This window comes from Sander vitreus, chromosome 23 (genome assembly GCF_031162955.1).
Source record: "Sander vitreus isolate 19-12246 chromosome 23, sanVit1, whole genome shotgun sequence".
NCBI lineage: Eukaryota > Metazoa > Chordata > Actinopteri > Perciformes > Percidae > Sander > Sander vitreus.
In genome coordinates, this window is record NC_135877.1 from 4,932,253 (window position 1) to 4,958,625 (window position 26,373).

Sequence of the window (26,373 nt, forward strand, 5' to 3'; positions counted from 1 at the left end):
GCCCAGAACCCACAATTGTTGAAGCAACATCTATCTATAAATTGCAGGAACGTCTGTCTGTGTGTCTGTCTGTCTCTGTGTCTGTCTGTCTGTCTGTCTGTGTGTGTGTCTGTCTGTGTGTCTCTCTGTCTGTGTGCTATAAGCGTATCTCTAGAACCATCCACTGGATTTCAGACTTGACAGGTGTCTTGCTACGGGCACGATTAAGTGTGGTGCCAAGTTTGACTTTTGGATTAGAAATGCAAAATGTATCGTTAAATATATATCGGTAAAAGAAGCACACATTGGCTTTTGCCGCTGGCCACCCCCCCTCTCACACTGCACACTGACTGAGCACAGCGCAGGACCAGAGACAGAGAGGGTCGAAGAAAGCAGCGGAGCTTTGGCAGCTAAAATGTGAAATACACCTCAGACCCACAAAAATGTGCAAAGTAGCACTACTTTGGACTGTCTTTGACTTTGAATAAACAAACGACAATTCCCGAATTTAAGGACGTTTCAGGATGTTACAGCCTTTGACTCTTTTCCTGCTATTGCATTAAGTTGCTGTGAGCTGGCAGAGCATAACGTAATCTTGGAGATCATTCCTTCAGAGCGCTGTGCAATGCGAGAAAATGTCAGAGCTGAACCGGGCAGACACAGCAGTTTTCATCAGACTCACCCTGGGTCGGGTTAATTAAGTCTACACTAGTAACATTACTGTCGCCAAAATACCCCCGAGAATCAAATCCCCTACTTCACCGTTAACCGTCAACCTACTAAACCTGTACGGAAATTAACACTGCTGAAGTGTTAAATTCGTTAACGATCATACGACACAAGACATCTTGTGTCTCTCGCGCTCTCTGCGCACAGCCACACACACACACACACACACACACACACACACACACACACACACACACACACACACACACACACACACACACACACACACACACACACACAAACATGTGCCAGGTGGGTAGCACACTGCCATGAGTCCATGAGGCTAATGTCTGATTACTCCACGCCTGTCATTGTGATATTTTGTGATTACATTTTGAATCTGCCCCGTTCTCTGTCAGGTTAATACAGTAGTAGGCTACAATGTCTTCCTCTGATGTAGACGTAGCCTACACTGTAAGTCAGTAGTAGGCTATACAGTGTAGTTGCTTGGATATTAAGTGGTTTGGGGTCCTCCTGTAAGTCATTTTTGGGTACAATTTGGTTTTGAAGAAGTTTGGAACAGCAATCGGCTGTTCCAAACAAGCACATTTTCAACGGGCTCTGTACTAGTAATTTACAATAACGTAATTTACAGTAAAATGTGATAAAGATGAGTCTTGTGTGCTTATGTATCGATGACTGGAAACTGCCTAACGTCTGTTCCGTCTGTGTTATTTAATTGCATTGGTATATTCTTGCCAATCACAACCTGAGAATGGCTGCGAGCCAGCTGACTGCACCCTCAGATATGTCCTCCCTGAAAAGAACTCCTTAACTCCCAGAGTAATCAAAGTCTAAATTCTGCAAGAGCCAAACCGACAGATCTGCACATGGCGATTGCTGTTTCGACTGTTTTTTCTGGAGGCAAGGAGCCAGTAAAGGGAAGTAGGAAGGAATTAGAAGTTTTTGGCAGCTCTGCAAATCGTGCTTTCCTCCTCAATTTGATTTACTTCGACAAGACAAAAAATTAAGTCTGTGTTACTCTGGGCTATGATTTCTAAGTCCATTTAGCCCTTTAATCACATCATGGTACCAGTAACTGTACTGCAAATGACTTTTTAACATGGAAGTGGCTGCCGGATCTGTGTAAAGGGAAAGTGTAGATACTGACTCTTGCCAATGGTTATCCACAGTAGTGTTGGGGCGTTGTAGCGCCAGCTGCTACTCTACTGCTAAATCACGAGTTCCCCACTGCTATATCAATTTGACTATGGCTTCTCCTCTGCTGCTGCTCCACTGCTACTGCTCTTTAACAACGAGTTAATGATACTCTGACTGGGTTGCTTATGACTAATTACTGGCCTCCTGCAAATTTGAGAGATTGTCTCTCATTTTGGGTTATGCTACCAGAGGTCATTAACATCTGATTGGACAATGACACATTCAGAAGCATGCTTGGCAGCCGTAGCCAGGCCTGGTAAACTGTATAGGTGGCACAGTGCTTTCTCTTGTTTTTGTGTGTTCACTTTATGTACAGCACTTTGGAGAAAAGTTTTCAGACAGGTCACCTCGTCTATTACTTCTACAGAAGCGATATTCTTATGGTGACTTTAAGTGAAGAATGCAGGAAGTAGTTTGAGGAAAATAAAAAGGATTGCACTGTGAACTTAGGACTTCTTTGCACCGTTAGCTCTGGTATGAATCAATCCTCTAACCATGGCTGAGTTAATGTCATGCCCTACCTACTGCAACACACAGGGAATGGATCCTTAAGCTTTCGGGTTCATGCTCTAACTTGTGAGTTGCAGGGCATGTGCCAATATACCAGGTTATAAAATTAAAGTTGAGTTGATGTAAAGTAAGATACAAACCCGACTCGTACCCGTGTATTTAGCACAACAGCTTCACACAATAAAATGGCGAAGCTACAGGCTACATCTCACATACAAATGTACGTTGGCCAATGTGCAATGCAAATATGTTGTTTGGTAGTTAAATATCATTTGAGTTTGAGACCACTGGATACCTACACAGAGGCTTATAAGGTGGTTACAGTGCATGCATGTGCCTGGTTTTATAGTCAACTTTGCACCTAAAAGGAACCTTATTAATGTGCAAAGATGATGAGTGAAATTAGCATTTCCCAGCTGCAGCCTAGGCAACAGAAATCTGAGAGCTGACAATAAGTCTTAGAGCTTTTAACAGCTGCCTATTAACAACACAACTAACGCTCATAAAGAACTATAATTATCCAGATGGTGTTTTTGATGTAACATTACAATAATTTGGTTCCACCGTATAACGTACAATAAGTAAAAATGCAGAATAAAGCCATTAACCACTGATTACAGGACAGATGCCTGGCACAAGAGTGTAATACAACACTTTTAGCTATCATTTAGTTTTCCCATTCAATCCAAAACGTTCCCAAATGGAGCAGCAGCTGTCAGTCAAATCCTCACCTCTCCCACCTCTCTGCAACAGGAGAAACATTTAAGCTCATTCGTCTTTAGTCCATGCTAGTCTCAGATTGCTGCACACCGCCAAATAAAACATTTTAGAGATGACTAAGGTTTGGCTGACACCACTTGCTCTATGTCAAGATTTCTGAACTCTAGAGAAATAAGGTTTAGTTCCAGACCTTATTCCCTCCAATGGTCCACACACTTAGCCTTAGTTTCAACCCTTGATGTATCTGCAAAGACTTGTTCTAAATTCCAGCAACCCATTTCTGCATTTTTTTCACACTTCATATTCTTGTTATAGGCCTATTCATATTTTTCTTATTTTGTCCAGTTTTATACTTAAATAAAGATTTTTGTATTTATCTATACGTAACATTTCCTCTCTCACTCTTAACCCTATTCTCCACCGGGCGCGTCTGTGCTGCGTTCTGGAGGCGCTGCGACCCCCGCGAGCAATCGCTGCCATGCAACTCAATGCTTGATATTCCACCCCCCGCGCCACGCCGCGTCCCAGAAGCGTGCATGAAGCGGTTCTCCGCTCCGCTAAAGATACGCGCCAGGTCTATTTTCACGTGAGCCGCGTGGCATACAGACAGCTGGGCAGGAAGTGGAACAGCGAGAGCATCCAGTCAATTTACCAAAAGACAATATCGACAATATACAATATACCCAATATTGTATACGTCTCCTCTACAACACCGCAGACGCAGAGATTCATCTTGGAGGTGGAAAAACATAATAAGACACCACAGATCCTTTTTATCAGGACAACACCAGAAAACAGAAGACATGGAGTTTTGTTGCAGGAGTGCTGGGAGTGGAAGGTAGATACTAGCTTAATAAACATACTTGTAGAGACAATATAATCTGTGAGTCGGGCAGGCAAGATGCTCCGCTTCTGAGACGCTCCAGCTGTGGTATGGCGCATGGCGGAGGACGGAACCAAACCGCGGCACAGCTGGATCGCAGCACAGTTGGATCGCAGCACAGACGTGCCCTGTGGAAAATCCAGGTTATAAGTAAGCAACTTGATAAGGCACTAATATTTAGGCAGGTTGCCGAAGTAAACCAAACTTGCTATATTCACTATAAAAAAAAACCTGCATTTTTAAATGTGGATTTATGTTATAGGGCGAACTTTAAATCCGTGTCAGTCAGTGTGATATAATTGTCAGTTGCAGTTGCGTAACATTCTCGACTTGGTTGTTACTACTTTCTTCTGCGCAAGCCTCAATTTAAAGACGAGTTGTATTTGTTAACCTGGTCTGGAAAAATCAAACAATGTGTGTATGTTGCCGTTTAACTGTAAGAGAATCCTGTAATAACCAGGATCCAGGCAGGACAGAGCGCCATTAAGCTTTCAACAGCTGTCATTAAACACACTGAAAACACCGAAAAGAGCCTGAAGTGTAAACACACTGACTGGACCACCCTAAGACAGACAGACAGACACACACACACACACACACACACACACACACACACCCAGGAGTAAACTCTTTGCTTTTACCTCTCATTTACTGTTCACATTAAAGCTACTCATTTGCTCTCTCTGTCTGTATCTGTCTTTCTCACACACACACACACACACACACACACACACACACGCACACACACATATTGACTGTAATGGATGCCGGCTTCTCTTTTAGTCCTACTTATACAAGCAGCCTCTTTTTCTGTTCCTTGTTCTCCGTCTCAGTTATTTACTCTCAAGTGTGTGTGTGTGTGTGTGTGTGTCTCTCAGCATCTCACTGTTTGATAGAGTAACATCAAGCAGAGATTTAGAGTCTGTTAATGCAGAGATCGTTGGCATCATCACTATTACACCTAATATTAACCAGCACACAAACACAAGTTCCAATTTTTGTCAGCTGCGACTTTGGCATTTGGGTTCCTTTGTTTGTTATTGTTTTTCAGCACTGTTGATGTAACTCCAACCTCACATTGATAAATGTCGGTACACGATCCGTGCTGCCTGCACGATCCGTTCTACGCATGCGCAAGATGATAATCCTGTTTTACGAGTTCTCTTAATACATCCATGGGATTTACGACACTGCACGATCTGTGATAGTTGTAGCGGTCTGCCGTTAGCCCCATGGATGTATTAAGAGAACGGTTAGCCTCCACCGGGAAGCTAACACTAGTTTAGCTAACAGCTAATTCAGCTAACCGCTAGCTGACAGCTTGATTCAGTCTAAAATAACGTTAACTCAAACTAAACACTGGGAAAAGCAGGCTACAGCTAAATTAAGACTTTACAGCAATAACAATAAAGACAAGTATTGAGTGATTGTATTTTAAATGAGCACAAGTAAAGTAGAACTGACGTAACAGCTGTTATATATTTTAACAGTTATTTTCAGGTTTGAGGGTCTTTTACTATGCTGTCTCAGCTAGCGGTTAGCCGAATTAAAGCCAGACATGGCAGGCAAAAACATAAATTTTTCATGCACTGGTCAATTGTGAGATTTTGGGCTATTTTGCTTCTTTACTAGTGGACTAATGGAAAGAAAACAACCACATTAAACTTTAAGGTGTTATCTCACTACACTTCTTACACATCTATTTGCGTCTGTAGACTTCTAATAACTGTAAAGGATATAAGTATTCTGACATTTTTTTCAGAGGGGCTTGATCATATATCATTCATAGCCATATTTATATAACATTATTCCTAAGAGCATGGCTTTTTAATGGCTGTTGATAGTATTTTCAGATTTTTGGAGTAATAAAAAGAGATATCCAAAATCCTCTTTGTAAAATATCTTTGACTCTAATAATAACAAAATGAAACAAGAATTTTGAATCTGGTAATGCAAATAAAAGTAATCAACTGGGGAAGTTTCATGGTAATATCTGGCCTATTCCATTAAATATTTACCCTATTCACCTGCAGTGTCTTTCCTTAAGATTCTGTTACCAAGCAACTTGAAAAGAATTTAAATACTTAGATTTTTTTTTTTTTTTATCAAAAACTCCTAATGTACAGCAGTCATGAAGCAGGGGGCCCACGAGTCCCATCTGCCTCAACATGCCGCCAGTCAACAGGATGTACAGCCGACACATTTGTGTCAGATGAGAGGAACTCCCACCGCCAACACGGTCTTGTCACGCACACACACAGTCATGGGTAGACACACTTCCTGCTCGTGGCGACTCAGCTGTGAAGGTATACATGGATCTTTTTAGAAACCCTCTGAATTGTTGCTCCGTGGGTCAGAGTGTACCAATTAGATGACTCTCCTCAATCCCCTCTCCCCCTCCATTCGCACCATAAATCAAAACAGAGCAGAGATGCCCGCCAGCTGCTTTTGCTTAGGAAACTTATGTAACAACTGTGTGTATCGAGCATGTATAGTACAGTGCCGTAGGCTGTGTTTAAAGGCATCTTTAACAAGCTAGTGCTGTTGAGTAGATATTAAACATAATAAGATGTTGTATAGTGAATGCAGGCTGCTTCAGTCTGCTTTGTTCTCTGTGTGTGTGAATGTTATCATGCAATGTTGCAAGTGTCTTTTCATATGCGGACACATTTCTGTACATACTGTATATGAGAGCCCATACTATAGGTACATGTGCACGGTTTCACACTCACATCTGGACATGTTGACAGCGTGCCAGCTTCCAGGGGTACGGCTGAAGGCGGTTGGGCAGCTTTTAACCCTCGTCTTTAATCAGACGGTGCTCTCAGACAGCGGTAACGCGGCCATTATATGAGCCTCAGCGCTAATGAAGGCGAGTCGAAGCAACCCGAGGCCAGCCGCAGATGACACCAATATGTGTTTATCAGATGAGCAAACAACAAGCTTTCCTTATTTACAGCCCAGGGGATGGAGGTTAAAAGGCTGTGTGTGCCTTAACACATTTGAAAGTAATGAGGCTTAAGCTAGTTACTCGGGGGATAAAGAACACTAGTCTGTTGTTTGGCAAGAAATTAAGAGGTTGAAACACGCTGCGTTTGTTGATATTATAAAGGTGTTGACTGTAGTGATAATAAACGAGTCCTTTTTTTCTGATCGTGGCAGCAGAGTTGTCTTGGAGTTTCATTAGACGATGTAAGAAGTGATGTGAAGGCTAAATGAAAGGCTTTAAGTGAATGATGCATTGAATTGACTCTCACGTAGGTTTTCATTATTAGACTCCCACAATATAACTTGCTGTCACTCTGTGAGTGCAGCATGATAAAAATGTCCCCAATGGAGTGGAGATAGCAGTGGCGGGGAGAGAACTGTTGAGATGGTCTTCCTGCCGGTCGACGCAGAGTTTCCTGTCTCCTTTGGTGCTGAATGGCCATGACCCTTGGGTTGATCTTGTCTCAATACGGTGGCTGACTTTCAGGTGGACTCGCAGTGAAAAAACCTTTTTTAACATCAGCTTTCGAGCTGGTTAATTCAGCATTAAACATTATTATGCATATGTGCGCAGGTTGAGTGGAAAAAGTTGTTGCTAAACTGCTATACAGTGTGTTGTAATGGAGAGCTTGTGGACTGGGGCGTCTGGCTTAACAACCATCTGCACATACAGTGGTGTTTCCCACTAGATGAGTACTTGTTTGTGGTGATTGATGGAGTCATGTTCTATTGGGCAGAGCTAGTGTATATTGTCACAGTTGAATGAACTTTTCCAGGTGACTGTGCAATCAATGCACATTTTCAACTGCATTTCCCTGCATACTGTACCAATTTGGTACAGAAATAATAGTGGCTGAGGTATTGGGGAGTCAGAGACAATCCGAAGTGTAAAGTGTAAATGGAGCTGAAAAACCAGGTTTCTTTATGTTCTATAAGTGTAAGTTGTTGTCAGTCATGCAATATCTTTGTTTGCAAGGGGGCAACAATACCCAAAGACATGTCTGAGCAATATAGATCATTTTTCCTACAAAATACTGATGTGAAGACACTAGGGCTGTAACGATACACCAAACCTGCGATTTGGTTCGTATCACGATTTTTGCCCCACGATTTGATACAAACCTCGATTCTTGTTGGTTGGAGGAGAGTTATACTCAGTAAACGTAATACAACTTTTTTTCTGCCACATAGCATCTTTTTGTCATTGATTACATGCCACTTTGCAACACAGTAATACAACAGAGACCTTATTTATTGATATTGATTGATTTCAATATCGATCGATCCAACACCAAAGATTCTTTTGTACCTTAAAATAATGTGATCAAAATCGTTTCAGTGGTTCATTAACTTGTTCGAGACATCGGAATAGTGGTAATGGTAACAGTAATGGACAATTCCGCTTCCAACCTGTAGGGGGACCGAAGAGGAAAAGTGCTTTGGTGCATAGACAGTAAAATAAGTTGACAAGTAGCTAATGCCAATGCTTAGCGTTAGCTAATTCTTGGTGGGTAACATAAGATTACGACATTGTTCAACACGCTCAGCTATTTTTAGTATGATTGTTTTGACCACTGTTAACAACTCTGGGCTAACCCACGAATTCATCAGTAATGTTAACTGTATAGATAGACTAATCTAATGGTAATTTAGCCAGCTAGCACACCCCTGTCTGTCTGCCGCACTCTCCCGCCGCTGCAAGGCTTCAGTCGGGATGAGAGCTGACAACAGCCCCGGGGACACATCCACAGTCTGCCCCCAGCCAGCTAGCAGCCTGCCACTGTCAGCACTTAACCTCCGGTGCGAAGGACGCTAACGGCAGTTAGTCGGGAAACAGACCCAGGCACCCGAGTCAGAACAGCAGCCATTCACCTCTGTAAAAGCCTTTGAGTGGATCAATAGAGAGATTTCATTTTCCCTCTGTGGTAATGTCTTTGCCAAATAAATCCAGCAGGCCAATCTAGGCATATTGATTGACAAAATGAACGTCCATATTTTGTTATATGCTGTTGCTATATGCTGCTATATTGTGTTGATTGACAAGTCAGAGAATAATAATAAAAAAAAAAAAAATTAAAAAAAGAGTTGAATATTATGCATTGATTGTGTAGTAAATAGAGACTTGCTACTGACACTAAAAACACACACAGATTATGTTTTTTAGAAAGCAATGTGAGCAACAGAGCATCTATTTATTTCAGTTTGGATCAGTTCCTTTAAAATATACCACTGCTTAAACTGTAAATATATGTTGTCTTTAGGGAAAATATGTTCTTTACAGAGGAAAGGAAAACAGGTGACTGTTCCTGTCTCGTGTGAAAGTGAAACTTAAGTTACGTTACAAATTTATTTTAATTGTACTCATCTTTTTCTAAACCAAGTAGTTCTGTTGCCTAAACCTAAGCGTGTACTTTTGTTTCAAGTCGCAGCATTAACCGCCTGTTTAAAACTGCGATCGTTAGCGTATGAACAGATGATAACGGCCTTCTGAACCTACTAGAAGGTGTAGTGGGGCCCTTGTAACCCTTATCTATGAGGCTGAAAACCTCTGACCCATTTAATTGAGTGATAACATTTGAAATGGGTGGCAGCTTCTTCCTGCAGCACTCCAGCCCAGCTCACTCAAACTTTGGGACGACTCCACATCCCCTCTCCTTGCTTGTTGTTTTTGAGGGAAGCGTCCCATTCAGCACTTTAGGACTTTATCAACTCCAGCTGTGAAAAAATCCAAGATTCGCCGAGGACACCAGTGTGAAGGGGAAACATTGAGATGTGGGGTGGATGTTGGGAAGAGTGACCGTAGCAAATTACAAGGGAAAGGAATGCGTTGGTCGTAAATGTGATTGATTTTTCCCAACTGTGCTGCAAAGAATGAAAGTCATTGGCCTTTGAAATGTGTCAAGTGTAACAGTGCAGGTTTTTTTTACTGAGGAGAAATGAGGAAAGCTTTGACGGTGGCGACTAGATGATTAAATAATGATGAAACTGTCATAGTCCTGATTCTCTGACTAGTATGAGTGAGATTTGTCTGACACACTAGGTCACTTCATATCATTAATACATTGTTTACATCCTAGAATACCTATTAAAAAGTCATATATGCAGCAATTCAGAAGTGTGTATGAAGATCTGTGATGCGAACTACAGTTTGTGGGGAATGAGGACAGATTTCCCATGATGCGCCAATGTTTTCGGTTGAATGCGTGTTTTCTGCGTGGGTGGTTGACCGCAGAGAAGCCAAAGGTTGACTGAGGAGCAGGAATCTATCTGTGAATCCTGAGAGGGAGGATGAAAGTGAATGTATGTTTACGTCCTCCCGGCCGGGGCACGCTTGATGTATGTTAATGGCACATGCCTGTGTTCACTCAGCCGCTGTACATGCCTCCGTATGCGCAGGCACCTCTTTGGTGTGTGTGTGTGTGTGTGTGTGTGTGTGTGTGTGTGTGTGTGTGTGTGTGTGTGTCAGTGCTAGAGTGTTTGTTTTATTTTCCGTGTTGTCTGACGTGCGGTTGACTGATAGCATTCAGATTGCTGGCAGGTCCAGGTGCGTGACTATCTAGCCAGCCTCCCGAGGGGGATATGTTTATACTCTGCGTGCGTTTGTGTGTGTGTGTGTGTGTGTGTGTGTGTGTGTGCACACGCCTGGAGGGTGGAAGGTGTTTGACCTCTCTTATCTCCAGCACCCCGGCATGTTTGTTTTTACAGCCACAGCACAACCACAGTGCTGACGTCGTGTGACCCTGGGCGGTATCTTTCATATAAACCACACACACACACCTAGTGCAGGTTAACATCCATCCACCCACTGCCTGGAACAGATAATAAACACATGACATTATTGATTCCATAAGCCAGAAATATCTGTTATTCTTACTGACTGAACTGCTATTAGACTTGTTTTGTTTTCCAACAGCAACCAAACCACAGATCATTGACATGAACATCAAAAAGGTGGAATCATACTCAACATGGGGGGGGGGGGATACAAAGATATTTTTTAAGGGGATACATAGTCTAGCACTACACCTGCTGTCAGAAAACTGAAGCTGTAGGTGAAAGCCCAGATAAGACTGTTACTTTGAAGTAGGACTTACAGCGCTGAATGATTGTATCAGAAGCTGCCTGTGTATCACTTAGCAAGTGTGTCAACCTAGCAGCTTTCATCCCTCCGTCCTTGACCGCCACCTCCACCCCCCGACTACCGTCAGCTGGAATGTGTTCCCTCTCCACCAGATATGTAGTAGTGGTTTTGCTGGAAACCTAGAAAAGGGAAGCTTTACTGGGCAGCCTAAACAGGAATAGTCACCGGAGCTTAAATTTAGATGTGGTGAAGTCTTTTTCATGTCTGTGCCAAAATAAGACGAAGGCATTTTAACAGAAGGTTAGCTTCAGTTGTTGTGAAAATGCATTCATCTTCTTTTAGATGCACACAGATGAATATGGTCAGAAGTGTACATATCAGTTAGTTGGATGTTAAAAGGATTGGTGTTGTCTTGCAAGTATGTCGGCCTCCATCTTTGTTCCTATAACCTATTTTACATTTTGATAGACATGTTATTCTTGTCCCTACTACTGTAGGATGTGTGCTTTGGTTTGCTGTGGTATTTTTCTTATCTTGGTTGGGACCAATTGTTCCAAAAGTTTATATATTTGACAGGACCAAATCTGGGAATGGACTCGGACTCAACTGAGGTGGTCTTGACTGCAGCTCCACTGATTGCTTTGGCTGCCACATATTCTGAAATATTACTCAAAGACGAAAACAAAAATTTAGCAATTCAGCATACAGTGATCATTTAATCTCCTTTTGTCAACGTCTCCCTCCCAGTGACACTATTTTTAGAGAAGTGGTTGGCCCCGGTAGCCAAACATAAGGGTGCTGACCTGCCCAACGCCATGTGTGAGCATGGAAGTGAACCTGAGATCTGCTTTGCCCGTGTTGACTTTGGAGCGTTTCACTGTTGCTAAACGAGGAACTTTGGTTGCCGTATTACAGCGGTGGTCTTTTTACCTGCAGATAGCAGAGACACTTTCATTTCCACCGGGCAATTATTTTGCAGCGTGAGCTGATTATCGTCTCTATTAACCGACGAAAAACAGGTGGAAAGCGAGAGGCTTTATAAGATCTCTCCATGGTTCGTCTCAACACCCCCTGGATGGGACCTCATCAGAGGGTTTCCCGACAGATCCAGGCGAAGTTGGGTGCCTGCCAAGTGTGCCTCAAATCCGTGCAGCTCAGCAGGCAGCAGCAGTAGAAGTCGAGGTTGGACTTGCGCCATTCATTCACATGGTATCCTGTTGTTTTAGGCTTGTCATGATAGCCCCTGGTGCATGATTGAAAACATGTTTGAGTAGCTGGTGCTATTCTGGGCCAGAGGAAGTAGCGTCCCTATTAAGGCAATTGACTGTCAAAGGCACTGAGGCAGTATGAAAGTGAGTAGAAGAGGAAGTAGCGGTGTGTAAAGTAATCATGTCGCACTTAACTGATTTCGTGAAGGAATTTTTCACCTTGACCTTCTTGTGCAAGTCGGACTCAGCTACAACACAAAAAGGGGGTACATGATGGAGGTGTCCTGACGTTGTAGGTGTTTTGATTTCTGTGGTAAGATCACATGTGTGAGACAACCCCCCGGCTCTTTTTATTGGACGAAGCCGTGTTAAAAAGTTTCCGGTTTGCCGTGACACAGCAAAGTGCCCCTCTGATTCCAGCACATCTCCTCGCCTCTCTAAACTGAACCAGATGGAGCCCTTTTCATATAAAACTTTCACTCCCTTTTATGTCTAGCACAGAGCAGGGAGCCCTTAGAAGGGGAGGGGGGGGATATTGCTACATGTCATATTGTGTCCGGTTAATGCAGTCCAAATGCACTGTGGCTCATCTGTCTCTCGCCAACCAACAAAACATGGTCGTCCCAGCATTGTCCCCAATGCTGTTTTTTTTTGGGGGGGTGGGTGGACAGAGTTATTTCATGTATTTTAGTAGCTGTCAGCCTCCTGCTCTCCACACCAGTGATATACATTGGACACTGGTGCAGCCTCTGTTTCTTGTTACAGAAAAGCAGGCTGAAGCTACTTCTGTGGCCACTTCCAGAAGCTGCATCATTGTAATCTGTCCTCCTGCTTCACCATTGTCAATGTGGTTACTTCAGTCAAGATCTTCTACATGCTTGTACCTTTAATAATATATTAACCTTTGACCGAATTCTGAGTCAGTTCAGTCAGTTGTGTTTCATTTAGATCGAGGGGGCGCTGGAAGCAATATTTTGGAAAGGGGGGCGTTGAGTTGCCCTTGGGGGGGCGTTTGTTTGAAAGCTAGTTTAAACCAAAGATTCACAATAACAATACATGTTTACACTTTAAACTACTTGCAAAAAACAATGGTCTGCAACATTAAAACCTGTCAGTTTACAGCACTGCAACTGGACGAGACGGTGTATCATAACTCTTCTTCCCTTCTGTACTTCTGTCAGCTTTGTTTGGTGCAGCTCCGTGCTGCCTTCACGGAAACGGGACGTCAAAGCATCATCTTAAATGAGTTCCGTACTTCAGCGTGAAATTGCATTCAGATTAAAAAAAAACGGGTGGTGCGACGTCCTGTTGTGTTCTTTAACCCCCCCAACGTAGCACAAGTAGACTGTATCTTTCATAGTAACAGTTTTTCATCAGATCTTTTACAGATCTTCCTACTGCACCTGAAGGCAGCTTCATTTCACGGAGAAAGAGAGAAAGAAAAGAGACAAGGGAGAGACATTGACTGTGCTTTGTTGTTTGGCAAACATTTAGCTGTTTCACAAACTCCCGGGCAGTTCAGGGCTTACGTTTTGTGTTTTAAAACTTTCTTGTGGAAGCGATAGAGGCAGTGATCAAAGCCGGTCTACGGAAAGCCTTTTCACTCCCTATTAAGCCCCATTGTACTGAATTTGGTTGCAGTTCCACCAGAGTTCCACTGGGGGTGATCGCAGGCGAGTGCAAAATGAATGGGACTCTGTGGAGCTAGACGACTAAATTTGTCTCTTTCTCCTGATTGTCGTTGAGAAATCTCAGATTTGATTGTAGTTTTTGCAAGTTCAACATGGATTATAGGTCAAAAGTTGAATGAAGGAGTACTTATGTCCTTTTGATTTCTTACAGGTTGAGTCGTTGTTGGCCATAACACGCTAGCATTCTGCTAATGAATGCTGATTGGTCAGTGAAGGACTGATTACGATCGGAGATCCCGCTTGACGGCATCCGAAGCAGAACCAGAATGTCAGAGTGAATATTTCGGCGTGGTCTTTAAAACATTAGCAAACCTCTTTCTAGCACGTGTACTGACAGGGAGAGGCTAACCTGTCAGCTGTGTCGTGTGTTGAATGTTAAATGGTTGTCGGGTCTCGGGAGAAAAAAGGAAGCGACTCAGAGCTTGCTTTAAAGCAGTATCTCTGGCCGCATATGTGTATGGCGTCTTTGACATTTTAAAAAGACTTTTTAGAACAAAAAAGCCACTTTAAAAAAAATCTAACACCCAGCAGTGTGTATTTTCTTATTCTCCCCTTTCGAATGCAGCATTCAAATTACTAGACAAAAAATGATATCCTGAGAAAAGTGGATTTTAAGGGGCATAGAGTCCCATTCATTCTGCACTCGCCTGTGATCGCCCCCTATATCGAACAAGAGGGGAACTACAACCAGTTCAGAAGCCCGAAGTGTCGAGAGAGTGAAACTTCTTCCCTTATTAGAAATTCTTTTGCAGTGACGGATTCTCACACCTCCTCAAAACGCAGCACGATGTGGGGTTGTGTTTCTCCAAACGTTTTTTTCTGCTATTTACTCAAGCAAACCTATACTCTTCTAAGCATCAACAAAGGGCTCTCACTAACTTTCAAAGGTTGTAAACCTATTTCCATTGGGCAGTAAATCCTTCTGCTTTTACCCCTTGATAAGTGCAGCTTGTTTTCTGTTGGAACAATTCGATTATAGACTTAGATTTGAATGAAAAATAGATTTGAATGTTAAATTGCTAGCTGTTTCTGATTGGCTACAGTTAGTGTTTGTAATACCTAATTAAAGTTTGAATGTTACATATGTAGTCGTTCTGATTGGCTGCTGTTATTTAAATTGAATGTCAAATGGTTGCATTTTTTTAAACACCTGTAAATATAATTTCTATTCACATGGCTATGTTGATATCTGGGAAACTAATACATCTGTTGTTTGTCATTCAATGATATGCTTTTTGATTATTTTTGATAACAGTAACAGCAATAATAGGCCCAATAGTAGGTAGTAATCATTAATATTCGGGGCAACTAGCCTACATCTTATTTGATGGGGTGCGTTTAGGGACCTGGATAATGGATAGGGGGGCGCTGGCATAAAAAAGGTTGAGAACCACTGATTTAGATGACGACTTATACAACACAGTACTGTGCAAAAGTTTTAGGCAGGTATGAAAAAATGCTGTAAACTAAGAATGCTTTCAAAAATGGAAGTGTTAATAGTTTATTTTCATCAATTAACAAAATGCAATGAATGAACAGAAGGGATACCTAAATCAAATCAATATTTGGTGTGACCACCCTTTGCCTTTAAGACAGCATCAATTCTTCTAAGTACACTTGCACACAGTTTATGAAGGAACTCGGCAAGTAGGTTATTCCAAACATCTTGGAGAACTAACCACAGATCTTCTGTGGATGTAGGCTTCTGTCTCTTCATGTTATCCCAGACAGACTCGATGATGCTGAGATCAGGGCTCTGTGGGGGGCCATGCCATCACTTCCAGGACTTCTTGTTCTTCTTTACGCTGAAGGTAGTTCTTAATGACCTTGGCTGTATGTTTGGGGTCGTTGTCCTGCTGCAGAATAAATTTGGGGCCAATCATACGCCTCCCTGATGGTATTGCATGGATAAGTATCTGCCTGTATTTCTCAGCATTGAGGACACCATTAATCCTGACCAAATCTCCAACTCCATTTGCAGAAATGCAGCCCCAAACTTGCAAGGAACCTCCACCATGCTTCACTGTTGCCTGCAGACACTCATTATTGTACCGCTCTCCAGCCCTTCGGCGAACAACCTGCCTTCTGCTACATCCAAATATTTCAAATTTTGACTCATCTAGGCCTGCACGATATTGAAAAAAACTTTTTTTCCCCCTGCGATATATATTGCAATATGAAAAAAAGACAAATTTTTACAAGAGGACATAAATAGCCCTATTTAGAAATACTAAATCATTCTCGACTACTGGGGTGATTTTGTAGGGGAGTGCATCTACAAAGAAAATAAAAATGAAAAAGGAACTTTTCTAATGTGAACCATTCTTTGTTGAACTTTAATGCTCTACAAAAACCAAAGCAAGTAAGGCTGTGATTACTCTTCTGAAGTGATTTTGGAGAGGGACATTAGGAAGAAATACACTGGTTGACTGACATCACACCATTGTATTCATATAATATCAATCCAGGCTAAAGTGAATGATATTAATAATGCATGCATGTTGCGTCCTCTAAATTTCAGGTTGTGGTCGACTAGCGGGGCCTGCTTTGGTTGGTTGATAAATTGATTAAAATAGATCATGCAGAGCCTGCATGTCACACACTAGCAACAAACTGTGTATCCAAGAGCACTTAAATCAGTGTAAATTACGTTATATCAGAAACAGACTGCTGTTGTAGATTAGTGTTACGTTTCCAGCGTCGCAGCTCCGAACCATAACGTTAGTTGGGACAGACGCCTTGTTTCTTCAGGCTAACTATTAGCTGTTAGCTTTAGCCTGGCTGGTAGCAGCTTTCTGCGGTGAAAAATGGCCGGGAGATGTCGTGATTACGCTGCATTAATCAGGTGATTTAGTTTGTCTTTGCAGCGAACATAAAACACTGACTACTGTAGCTTCGCTACCCATGGAAAAGCATGTGCATCACTGTGTCAGCGGCAGCTGCCACTTACAGTACTTTTCTACACACGGGAGAGCCTCACTTCCCATAACAACAATTTTTCTGCACCCCAGTTCCTATGTTTTCGTGCGTAGTTGAGTCACTTGGCCTTGTTTCAGTGTCGGAGGTATGGCTTTTTGGCTGCAACTCTTCCATGAAGACCACTTCTGGCCAGACTTCTCCGGACAGTAGATGGGTGTACCTGGGTCCCGCTGGTTTCTGCCAGTTCTGAGCTGATGGCACTGCTGGAAATCTTCGATTTCGAAGGGAAATAAGCTTGATGTGTTTTTCATCTGCTGCACTAAGTTTCCTTGGCCGACCACTGCGTCTACGATCCTCAACGTTGCCCGTTTCTTTGTGCTTTTTCAAAAGAGTTTGAACAGCACATCTTGAAACACCAGTCTGCTTTGAAATATTTGTCTGGGAGAGACCTTGCTGATGCAGTATAACTACCTATATACTATAATTGGTTGATCATACACCTGACTACAATCCTACAAAATCCCTGACGTTTTGCAAGTACCTATAAGAATTGATGCTGGTTTGAAGGCAAAGGGTAGTAACACCAAATATTGATGTGATTTAGATTTCTCTTTTGTTTGCTCACTTTGCATTTTGTAAATTGATAAAAAATAAACAATCATTATTTATATTTTTGAAAGCATTCTTAGTTTACAGCATTTTTTCACACCTGCCTAAGACTTTTGCACAGTACTGTGTGTGTGTATATATATATCGTCTATATATATATATATATATATATATATCTCATTTAACATATTTTATCCTATTTCTAATGGATGAAGATAGCTTAGTATTCAGCATCTGCCAGCTTTCTAAATGCTCCACCATAGGTTAAAGGCAGGGTTGGTAACTTTTTTCCAATATAGACTTTTTTATATATTGTTTGAAATGGTCTTTACACCCCGACAGCAAAACAGGAGCGAGTCGATCATTCTCTGGGACATGTTTTCATGCTAATCGAAACAAAACCAATGAACCAGTGATTAGCTTCTAACGCTAGCTTTCGGGGCAGAGGGTAAATCGCTATTTCTATACCACTAACAAGGTTCAAGATTGCACCACAATTCAACGGTAGCATAATGAGGGTCCCTACATGTAAACCGAAGCATTGGGAACTTTGTAAGTGTACAGACAGTTTTTACAGTTTATTAAAAAGATAGATTATAAAGACAGTAGCGTTCATGTTTACATGCGGGCGCCATCTTGGAAAACAGTCATGACTAGTCGAACCATGAACGCTGTGTTTGAGCTACAGTATGTTATTGACCCCTAGGTTCATTTTGTGCCGGAATTTTCCTTTAAGAGAGAAGTTCAAACCCTGCCTACTTATTAACCTCCGCATACCTGGATAGCCGCTGTGCAAAGTTGATGTAATTGTCAACTTTCAGAAAGTTGCAAAAATTGTCATTAGTGTGTATTGGATCATCCAGTATCATACAGTATGTACACTTGATGAGGCTGTATTAAAAAACAAGTTTCATTGTTTTCATTCAGGAAGTATGACCAAGATTGAGTTACTGTGAGAGAGACAGATTACTCTCCAATCTAAGGCAAAGAGCAGCCACTACAACAACAAGCTCAGCAATAGAAACCAGCTGAGCAACAACAAAACTTGCAGCCTGGTACCTGATTTTTTTTTTTAACAAAACATAGTGGAATTCTCCTCTTATTTCAACCCTCAAAGGATTCTTTCTGTATTTTGTATAACTCTTAGGGCTTTTTCCCCTCTCACATTTTCACTATTTCTCTCATCAAAGGGAGGGGCAGCTCCAGATGTAGACGGAGAGTGTGTCTATTTCTAGTGTCCAGTGTTAGCATGAGGAGAGAGAGAGAAACAGAGCTGTTTTGACAGTTGTGCTAGGGAGCACTGAACACACTCTCTCTCTCTCTCTCTCACACACACACACACACACTTAGCCAGGTCCAGTAATCACGGTTTTGCCGAGTGGTGGTTATACCTTCCAGAGGGGTTCACGCCCCCTTGAACTGTTTTGGCTGACTTTGTGGTACATTTCTGACAGAGAGAGAGAGAGAGAGAGAGAGTGAAGGAAGGGGAGGGAGGCGTGTTGCTTGTGGGAGGAGAAGGAGGAGGGAGTGAACGGGAGGAAAGAGAAGCTTTCTCAATTTCTGTGAGTCCTGCTCACTGTAGGCTACAGAATGAGCGCAGCTGCTTTCCTCTCAGTCTGAGAGGCAACTGCTGTTTCTTTTTCTTTTCTTTCTTTCTTTTTTTTTTAGTTTTTACTTCCTCTCCTGTGTCAGACATCAGCAGGAGTCACTGCAGACTTGTTTCCCTTTCCTCGCGGTACTTTATTTTGTTATTTTTGTTCCTGGGAAATACCATGCCGGTGGTTGGCGTAGCCTCCAAGCTCAGGCAACCGTCCGCGGTGAGCTGCAAGCCGGTGCATACCGCTCTCCCCATCCCCAGCGTGGTCAGGGCAGCCGCCTCGCAGGGCTACGTGGCCCGGCAGCAGGAGCTCAGGGCAGGTGATGGCGCCCGGGGGCTCTCCTGCCAGCTGTCAATCAAGTCCGAGAACCAGCAGCAGGAGAGGACACCTGAAGGGAAGTCCAGAGCCGAGACGGAGGAGAGCAAGATCTGCAAGGTTAGTGGAGGAGGACAGACTCTCGCTGTGTTTCTGTTTAGTGCATCTGTGCGTGCAGGCAGCCCAGTGACACTCCACAGGTGTCAGGCATGAAAGAGCCAACAGTGTCCGGCCTCGCTCTCTTTTTCTCTCAGTGTCTGTCACGCTCTCTTTCCCCATCTTGGTTCGAGCAGGTGTCTGTCTCGCTCTAAAACCCAGATTGTGATGAGTCATTTGTGCTACGGTGGGATGATGTCGCTAGTTTTTGGTCATTATCTAAGAGGGGAAACCAGATGAGTAATGCGACGCTGTCAGTGTATTACCTCATCTTGCTGCTCATTTAGTCTGCACATAATTTACTAATCCTTGTGTGTGTGTGTGTGTGTGTGTGTGTGTGTGTGTGTGTGTGTGTTAGTGGTGGGACAGGAGAGTTTTGTGTGTTTTGAAGGATTTAATCAAGACTATTATTACTGTATCTGCTCTTCTATGAGGAGGAAAACTAATCCAGGGGTAATGGGTGCTACCTGAGAAGCCCCAAAGATCAGGGGAACATGGTCTGAATACGGTCTTTTTTTCCCTGCTTTTCTCCCCTTTCTGTCTCCCATTTGAGATAGATTGCCTGCGCCGCCCCCTCGCTCCCAGAGCATATTGTTAATGTCCCCAACAGCGTCAAATTGTTGCAGATTCTTTCAATAGGTTCACAGAGACCAAGTGCTTCACCATACTAAAACACAGGCTGTGCCAAGTCCTTTCCTTGTCGCAGAAATGTTTGGAGTTTTTCAGACTGCAGCAGAGGAGGAGGAGGAAGGAGTTTTCAAAACTCCCCGCCAAATAGTTTGAGCAGCGCCTCAGCCCGTCCCACATCCACCGCTGTCAAAGCACAAACTGAAACTTTCCTGTTTGGCCGGTCGATCTCCCCTCCTCCCCTCCGTCCCTCAGTCTACCGTTACAAGACTTCCCGACAGAGAAAAAAAAAAAAAAAAAAAAAAAAAAAAATGAAAAGACTCCATGACCCTGATTCTTTTTTTCTGGCTTTCAGACTTTTGATACTGAACAAAACTGCTGATTTTCCTCGTGACCTAGAGGAAATGTAGGCAGGAGACATCAAAGCGTGGGTCAGCGCTCCCCTGCCTCTAAATCCTCCCAGCGTGTCCGTGACTGAGTCTGCAGGGGGACTATAAGGGGGAGGGGGAGGGTTCATCATTAACCTGCTGCTGAACTGGCAACTTCAGCTCGACTTGCAGCTCGTTAACACAACCGGGTTCTTACAAGTGTCCTGCTTGGCCCAATAAAATGGCTCTTAGAGGGTTTGTTTTATCTGAGTTTGAAGCGTATGAAGCTGAAGGCTGATTTGACTTGTGTCACCATCCATCTCCCATCATATTCTGAAAATGAAAGCTTCCCCCACACCTTCCTCCTCAACTTGTGTGTTCAACGTGTTCCTCACTTAATTGTATCTGGCATTATTATCTTCAAGCTTTTCTGTTGCAGAAATGCTGCAAGAGCTCTGACTAGCTCTGAAACTATCCATTATTTCCATTGTCGATTAATCTGTCGATTATTTTCTCAATTACTCGCTTTGTTGTTTGGTCTATAAAATGTCAGAAAATTGTGAAAAATGTCGATCAGCGTTTCCCAAAGCCCAAGATGACATCCTCAAATGTCTTGTTTTGTCCACAACTCAAAGATATTCAGTTTACTGTCACAGAGGAGAGAAGAAACTAGAACAATATTCACATTCAAGAAGCTGGAATCAGAGAATTTTTACTTTTCTTTCTTAATATTTACTCAAACCGATTAATCGATTATCAAAATAGTTGGCGATTAATTTCATAGTTGACAACTAATCGATTAATCGTTGTAGCTCTAGCGCTGACCCTTTTAATTGATGGTGGTTTGTGAGAGCCTTGTCCTAGTCTTCCTGTGGGTAGAGCATCAGCTAAACTGCCTGAAATATACAGTAATCAGTGCACCATACTATAGTCTGTCGCCTTGGGAAGCTCGTAGGCAGACGGAACTCGCCTGCCTGCCCCGGCCTGTCGGTGTGGGTGAGGAATGGGTGGTATGGAGGGGGTAATTAGCCCGTCTAATTGTGTTGTGTAGTCCCTTAAGAGCTTTTATTCTCCGGGCTTTCTGAGGAACAAAAGGGAGAGAAGGTAAACGCTGTCATTACTCCTTCACATTAACCAACACTCCTTGTTTAATTTGGAGCACTGTTATCAAGCGGGATCAAGCGTAGGACTGTGTGTGTATGCATGACTGTATGCTTGTTTGTGCACATGCAAACCACCCCGTATATACAATAGTCAGCATGTGTTGGCTTGTTTGCCCGAGGTTAAACATATCCTAACCTAGGTGGTGTTTGCCAAAGATGGAAAGATTTCAGTCAGTTGTTGGTGGTGGGGGAGTGCACCTGTATGGTCAACAAAGAGGTTAATCAAATGAGTCTTTGACTCATGACACATTTATTTATTTATTTATTTATTTATTATCTCTGTGTTATTTTATCGGGGCTGTCGTGCAGAACACCATGCAGTCAGCAGCATAGCAGCGAAATAGATTGAAACTCCTAGATTTACCTAAATAATATAAGCAGCCAAAAGTGCAAGAAACAGCATCACAGTCCCCGTCCCCCCCGACATTATTCCTGTGCCAGCAGAATGCTCATGACACAAGAGCAAGCAAAAATAAATAAATAAGAGGGTTAAGCACTAAGCAGAGAGGCAAAAGGGATTTGTTTTTTCTTTGGTGTGGTGTTTGCAGAAGAGAGCAGGCCTGATGTTGTTTTGAGCAAAGCCAAAGAGGAAGTCCAAGAGAACCGTGTCCAAGTGAAAGACGAGCTCCGCTGACACAAATTCGATCTGCAGTTTAGTCTGACACTAAAAGGGCCTCCACTGAGTCTGGATTGAGAGGTTTCACATTGAACAGATGTAGCCTTGGTGGTGTGTGACTGCTGCACTCAGGCTCCATCTGCATCTGATGCAGGCTGCTTATGGGGGTGTCTAACAGTGTGTAAAGGGCTCAACCAAGCTGCCCAGACAAGGTTCATTTTGGACAGCATTCACAATTGCATTGCAGCTATTCTCGGCTGTATCGATGCAGTCTGCATGTGTTGTGTGATAGATAATCCCTCAGCTCGACTCCAGAGTAGACCACGCCTAGTTTGATAGGAGTGTCCACACGTCGTGTCTGCATTCATGTGTCTGTGCACAGGTGTCTGTGATGACAGCAAATACGCTGACAAATCAAAATCCTAGTCGTTCGTCTACCAATGCAAAGGTTAGCTTTATTTAAGTTTTGTCTGGCTAACGTAGATGACAAACATTATCAGGTGGCAGCGTAAGCATGGGGTTTCTTTGGTGGTGTTGTGCAACACCTGCGCTCTTCCGAGGCCTCCTATCTTTATCCGTCTATGATTCCGAGCTGTCAAAGCCTCCCATTCCCTCTGCATGATGGAGACGAATACAAGGCCAGACGTTTGCTCTTCCTGTTGTACTCTCCGCTGACACGTCACATCAGTCACTGCCTCTGGCACTGCGGGATGACGAGCTGGAATGAAGAGCTTATCTGAGTCGACTGGGCTCTAATAAAGTGTCAGCGCCACCACCACTGATAGGGAATTATCTTGTGCATCAAGAGTTTTGGCAGCTGTCCAAATCCCACAGCCCAGGGCACTTATTTAGTCGGTAATGTGGAGTTCTTTTTGAAGTAGAACTGAAAATGGCATCACACCTTTTTAATAAATCTACAGTATGGCAGAAGAACAAAATGATGTTGATTGGATTCATCGTTATTCATCCTTGAAGAATTGTGTGCTTCCCAGCAAATTATTTGAGTTAAAAGTATTTAATAACCTGTCTCACATTCAAACTAATGACGTCCCAGTGACGTGCTCGCTCCTCTAATCTACGCCTTTCTTAGTCTTGACCCTGAGAATACAGCCAATTACTAAACCGAGCTCTCTAGTATGATGAAGACTTGGTCAGGTCAGTTTCCAAACACCAATTAGTTTAGCATTTAGAGTCACCGCATAGTCCCTGTTTTTACCACGCACTTGCTTGCTCTGTCCATAAGAGCAGAATGTTTGGGAAACTCAAATTGTGCCTTCCTTTTACAGGCCTCGTAACTTTTTTTTCTCTTTCAAACATAGAGCGTTGTGTTAAAAATACAATGGTTGTACAACTGCATAGCCGTAGTAGAAGTAATTGGGCGTGGGATAAATGCACAAATGTGGGATTTACAATACCAGAAGTACCTACTGTAAACTGATTCTAAAGTTATCTTTCTCTGCTGTCAGTCTACCCTGAGATGCTCTCTCTTGTGTGCAACAGAATAGAGTCATACTGTATACAGTGAATGTGTCTTCATCTCAGAAATGCAGCTCATTTTATACACCAGCCGTGACTATTTTTGCTGGCCTCTGAAGTCAGGGAAATGTTATCCCAGAATGTTGGTACTCAAGAATAAGTACGCAAATGTTTGCCGGAAGTGCAGACAGAGTGCCAGACACACTAGCTCACTTAGAGAACAGAAAACATCCTGTTGATTCTCTTTGTGTGTGTGTGTGTGTGTGTGTGTGTGTGTGTGTGTGTGTGTGTGTGTGTGTGTGTGTGGAGAATAATCAGGGTCTGTTGTTGCATATTTTTCTTGTTTGGTGCATCTCTTGCTTCTGGCCTGATAATGCTCTAGGCAACAACATGGGTGGGTTCAAAGTAGGACAGTGAGTTGGAGTGCCTCAGGGAATGATGTCGGGGTCCAGTGAGTTTGAGTGAGTGAGTAGAATGTAAACAAACCTCTGCTTCCCTCCTTGTCTTTCTCTGGGTGGGCCTGTCACTGTCTGTTTCATTTTGTCCTCTTTCTCTTCTCTTTTTCTGTTGTTCTGCCCGTGTCTGCGTGCAAGGTTTTCATGCACACAATAACTGAATTATTGCTGACACTCCATAAAGCCATCGAGCTTTTTACAGGTTTCTTTTTTAGAGTGATATTCCCCCAGTAAATCTGGTTATGTGATATGTAATTTCGACAAAATTAGCATGAAATGACAAACGGAAACGCAAACGTAGACTTGCACGACTTGATCATCCCATCCATGTAGAGTTGCATGTAGCCTCTAAAGTTTAGTGTGCAAATGTATTTTGTGCAGAAACCTAAGCACATTGCTTTCATATATTCATACAGTATGCATCAGGAACATGTGCAAGTAGTACTGCCAGTCACTTATGATCAACATTTCTGTTTTTTAGCTCCATTACAGTGACATTTGCATCTGTTCTGACCTCAATGTTTGGAGGGATGTGAAGGGACAATATGAATAGGAAACTTGTGGAATATTAGATAATCTGTCCACAAGTCATCTGTACACATATAGTTAACCACAATTTTAGCAGTGATGCATTAATGGTTTTGGTCAAAGCGTGCTCTCTCCGTCCTCCTGGCTCTCACTCAGCTCTCGCTCTTCCCCCCTCGAGTGGCTCTGACACCGCTGAAACAACAGAGAGAAGCAAGAGGAGGCCAAGTTGTTCCAGCAGAGGGAGAGAGAATAGGATGGGTTGGGGGGGGGGGGTCTGAACGTGTCCTAGTCATGGGTGGTCTGACTTGCCGTGTGCCGGACTCCATATCTGGAAGAGAAGTTGTCGTCATGAGGGAGGTGTGAATGCTAACGAGCAGGAAGAGCGGCGCGGCTATATTTGCACTTCTTCCAGCCAACGAGGTCCGGGAGTGATCTTTACAACGCACTGTGATGCGACTGAAGTGGTTGTTAGGCTCTCATTGATTCTAAATTGTATTCCTGAAAAGGGAACCACAACTTCCTTGAATTTAACAGTATAGAATGACATGAGAGTTGGAATGAAAATGGCCTTGGTTGAAGCTGCTGACACGCATAATGAAAGGATGCCGGGCAATTTTGTTAGTGCAGTTTTTGTCATCATCTCCATGTTCGTGCTACTGCTGTGCGGTAGTTTGTCCTTGTCATATTTGCAATATAAAGGTCAACAGTCTGTGGTCTGTTCAACCAATCAGAAATAATGTGTTAACAGGGGAGTCCACCCCAGCTCACTTGGCTTCATTCAAGTTGGAAACATGGCAGTGATTTTTGGTCTAACACACGATTTTTGACCCATAGAATTATCAAATTTAAAGAAATGTAAAAACTAAAAATCAGATTAGGTTAACATATGTTGCAGCTAAAAAAAAACACTACCACTAATGTGATTCACTCACATGTTTTAGCATTAGTCTGCCCACTTCTACAACATTCCCCCCACACTGCTGAGATTCCTTAATGACCCCTGGGTTCGGAATTGGGAAAATATTTGAAACAATATTATGCTTTCCAATGCTCTCTCTCTACCCTTCTTCTCCCAGTGCATTTTGTCTTACACACAGTATTTCATTGCCTTTCGTGCCACGGGGAGTCTGCTGTCGGCCGTGGTGTTTAAATCTTGGAGTGAGAACACACAGAGCGGCTCCCCTGGAAGTACAGTCATAGTGTTCGCTCCAAAACAAAACAAGTTCAAGTACATGAGTACAGAAGTGAAACATTTTCAGAGAAGAATTCCATGATGGCTGAGGCTTCATTCTTGTTTACCAGGGGTATGAATTAGCAAATATTGCCACATCTTTAATGGGAGTTTGTTAGGAAAGGATTACCCATTCTGACCTTACAAGGCCCTGGAATTGAATAATAAGCTACAGAGATAGAGCTGTTAGAAATACAATGCCTTGCTCAAGGACCCATGCTGGACGTTAGCCTTCACAGTGGCTTGCACCTGGGTTTTTAGGTCTCCGCGCGCTCTCTCTGGCCCGATGCCCCATATACAGTATCAACAAATAAGTGAGATTAAAGCGAACAAACCCTCCCACTGCCCTGTTATTGTCTCAT

At 42.9% G+C, this 26,373-nt stretch overlaps 1 protein-coding gene across 6 annotated transcripts in view; it reads left to right on the top strand.

Annotated features, from left to right (window-relative positions):
* The first annotated feature begins 19,031 nt into the window (after nt 1-19,031).
* nav3 (neuron navigator 3) overlaps nt 19,032-26,373 on the top strand; it is a 221,515-nt gene continuing 214,173 nt past the window's right edge. For all 6 annotated transcript variants that reach the window (XM_078243124.1, XM_078243119.1, XM_078243120.1 and 3 more), the window contains exon 1: nt 19,032-19,511. In XM_078243124.1, the coding sequence (XP_078099250.1) occupies nt 19,251-19,511 (261 nt within the window). In that variant the 5' untranslated portion in view covers nt 19,032-19,250. The remainder of the gene's footprint in view (nt 19,512-26,373) is intronic.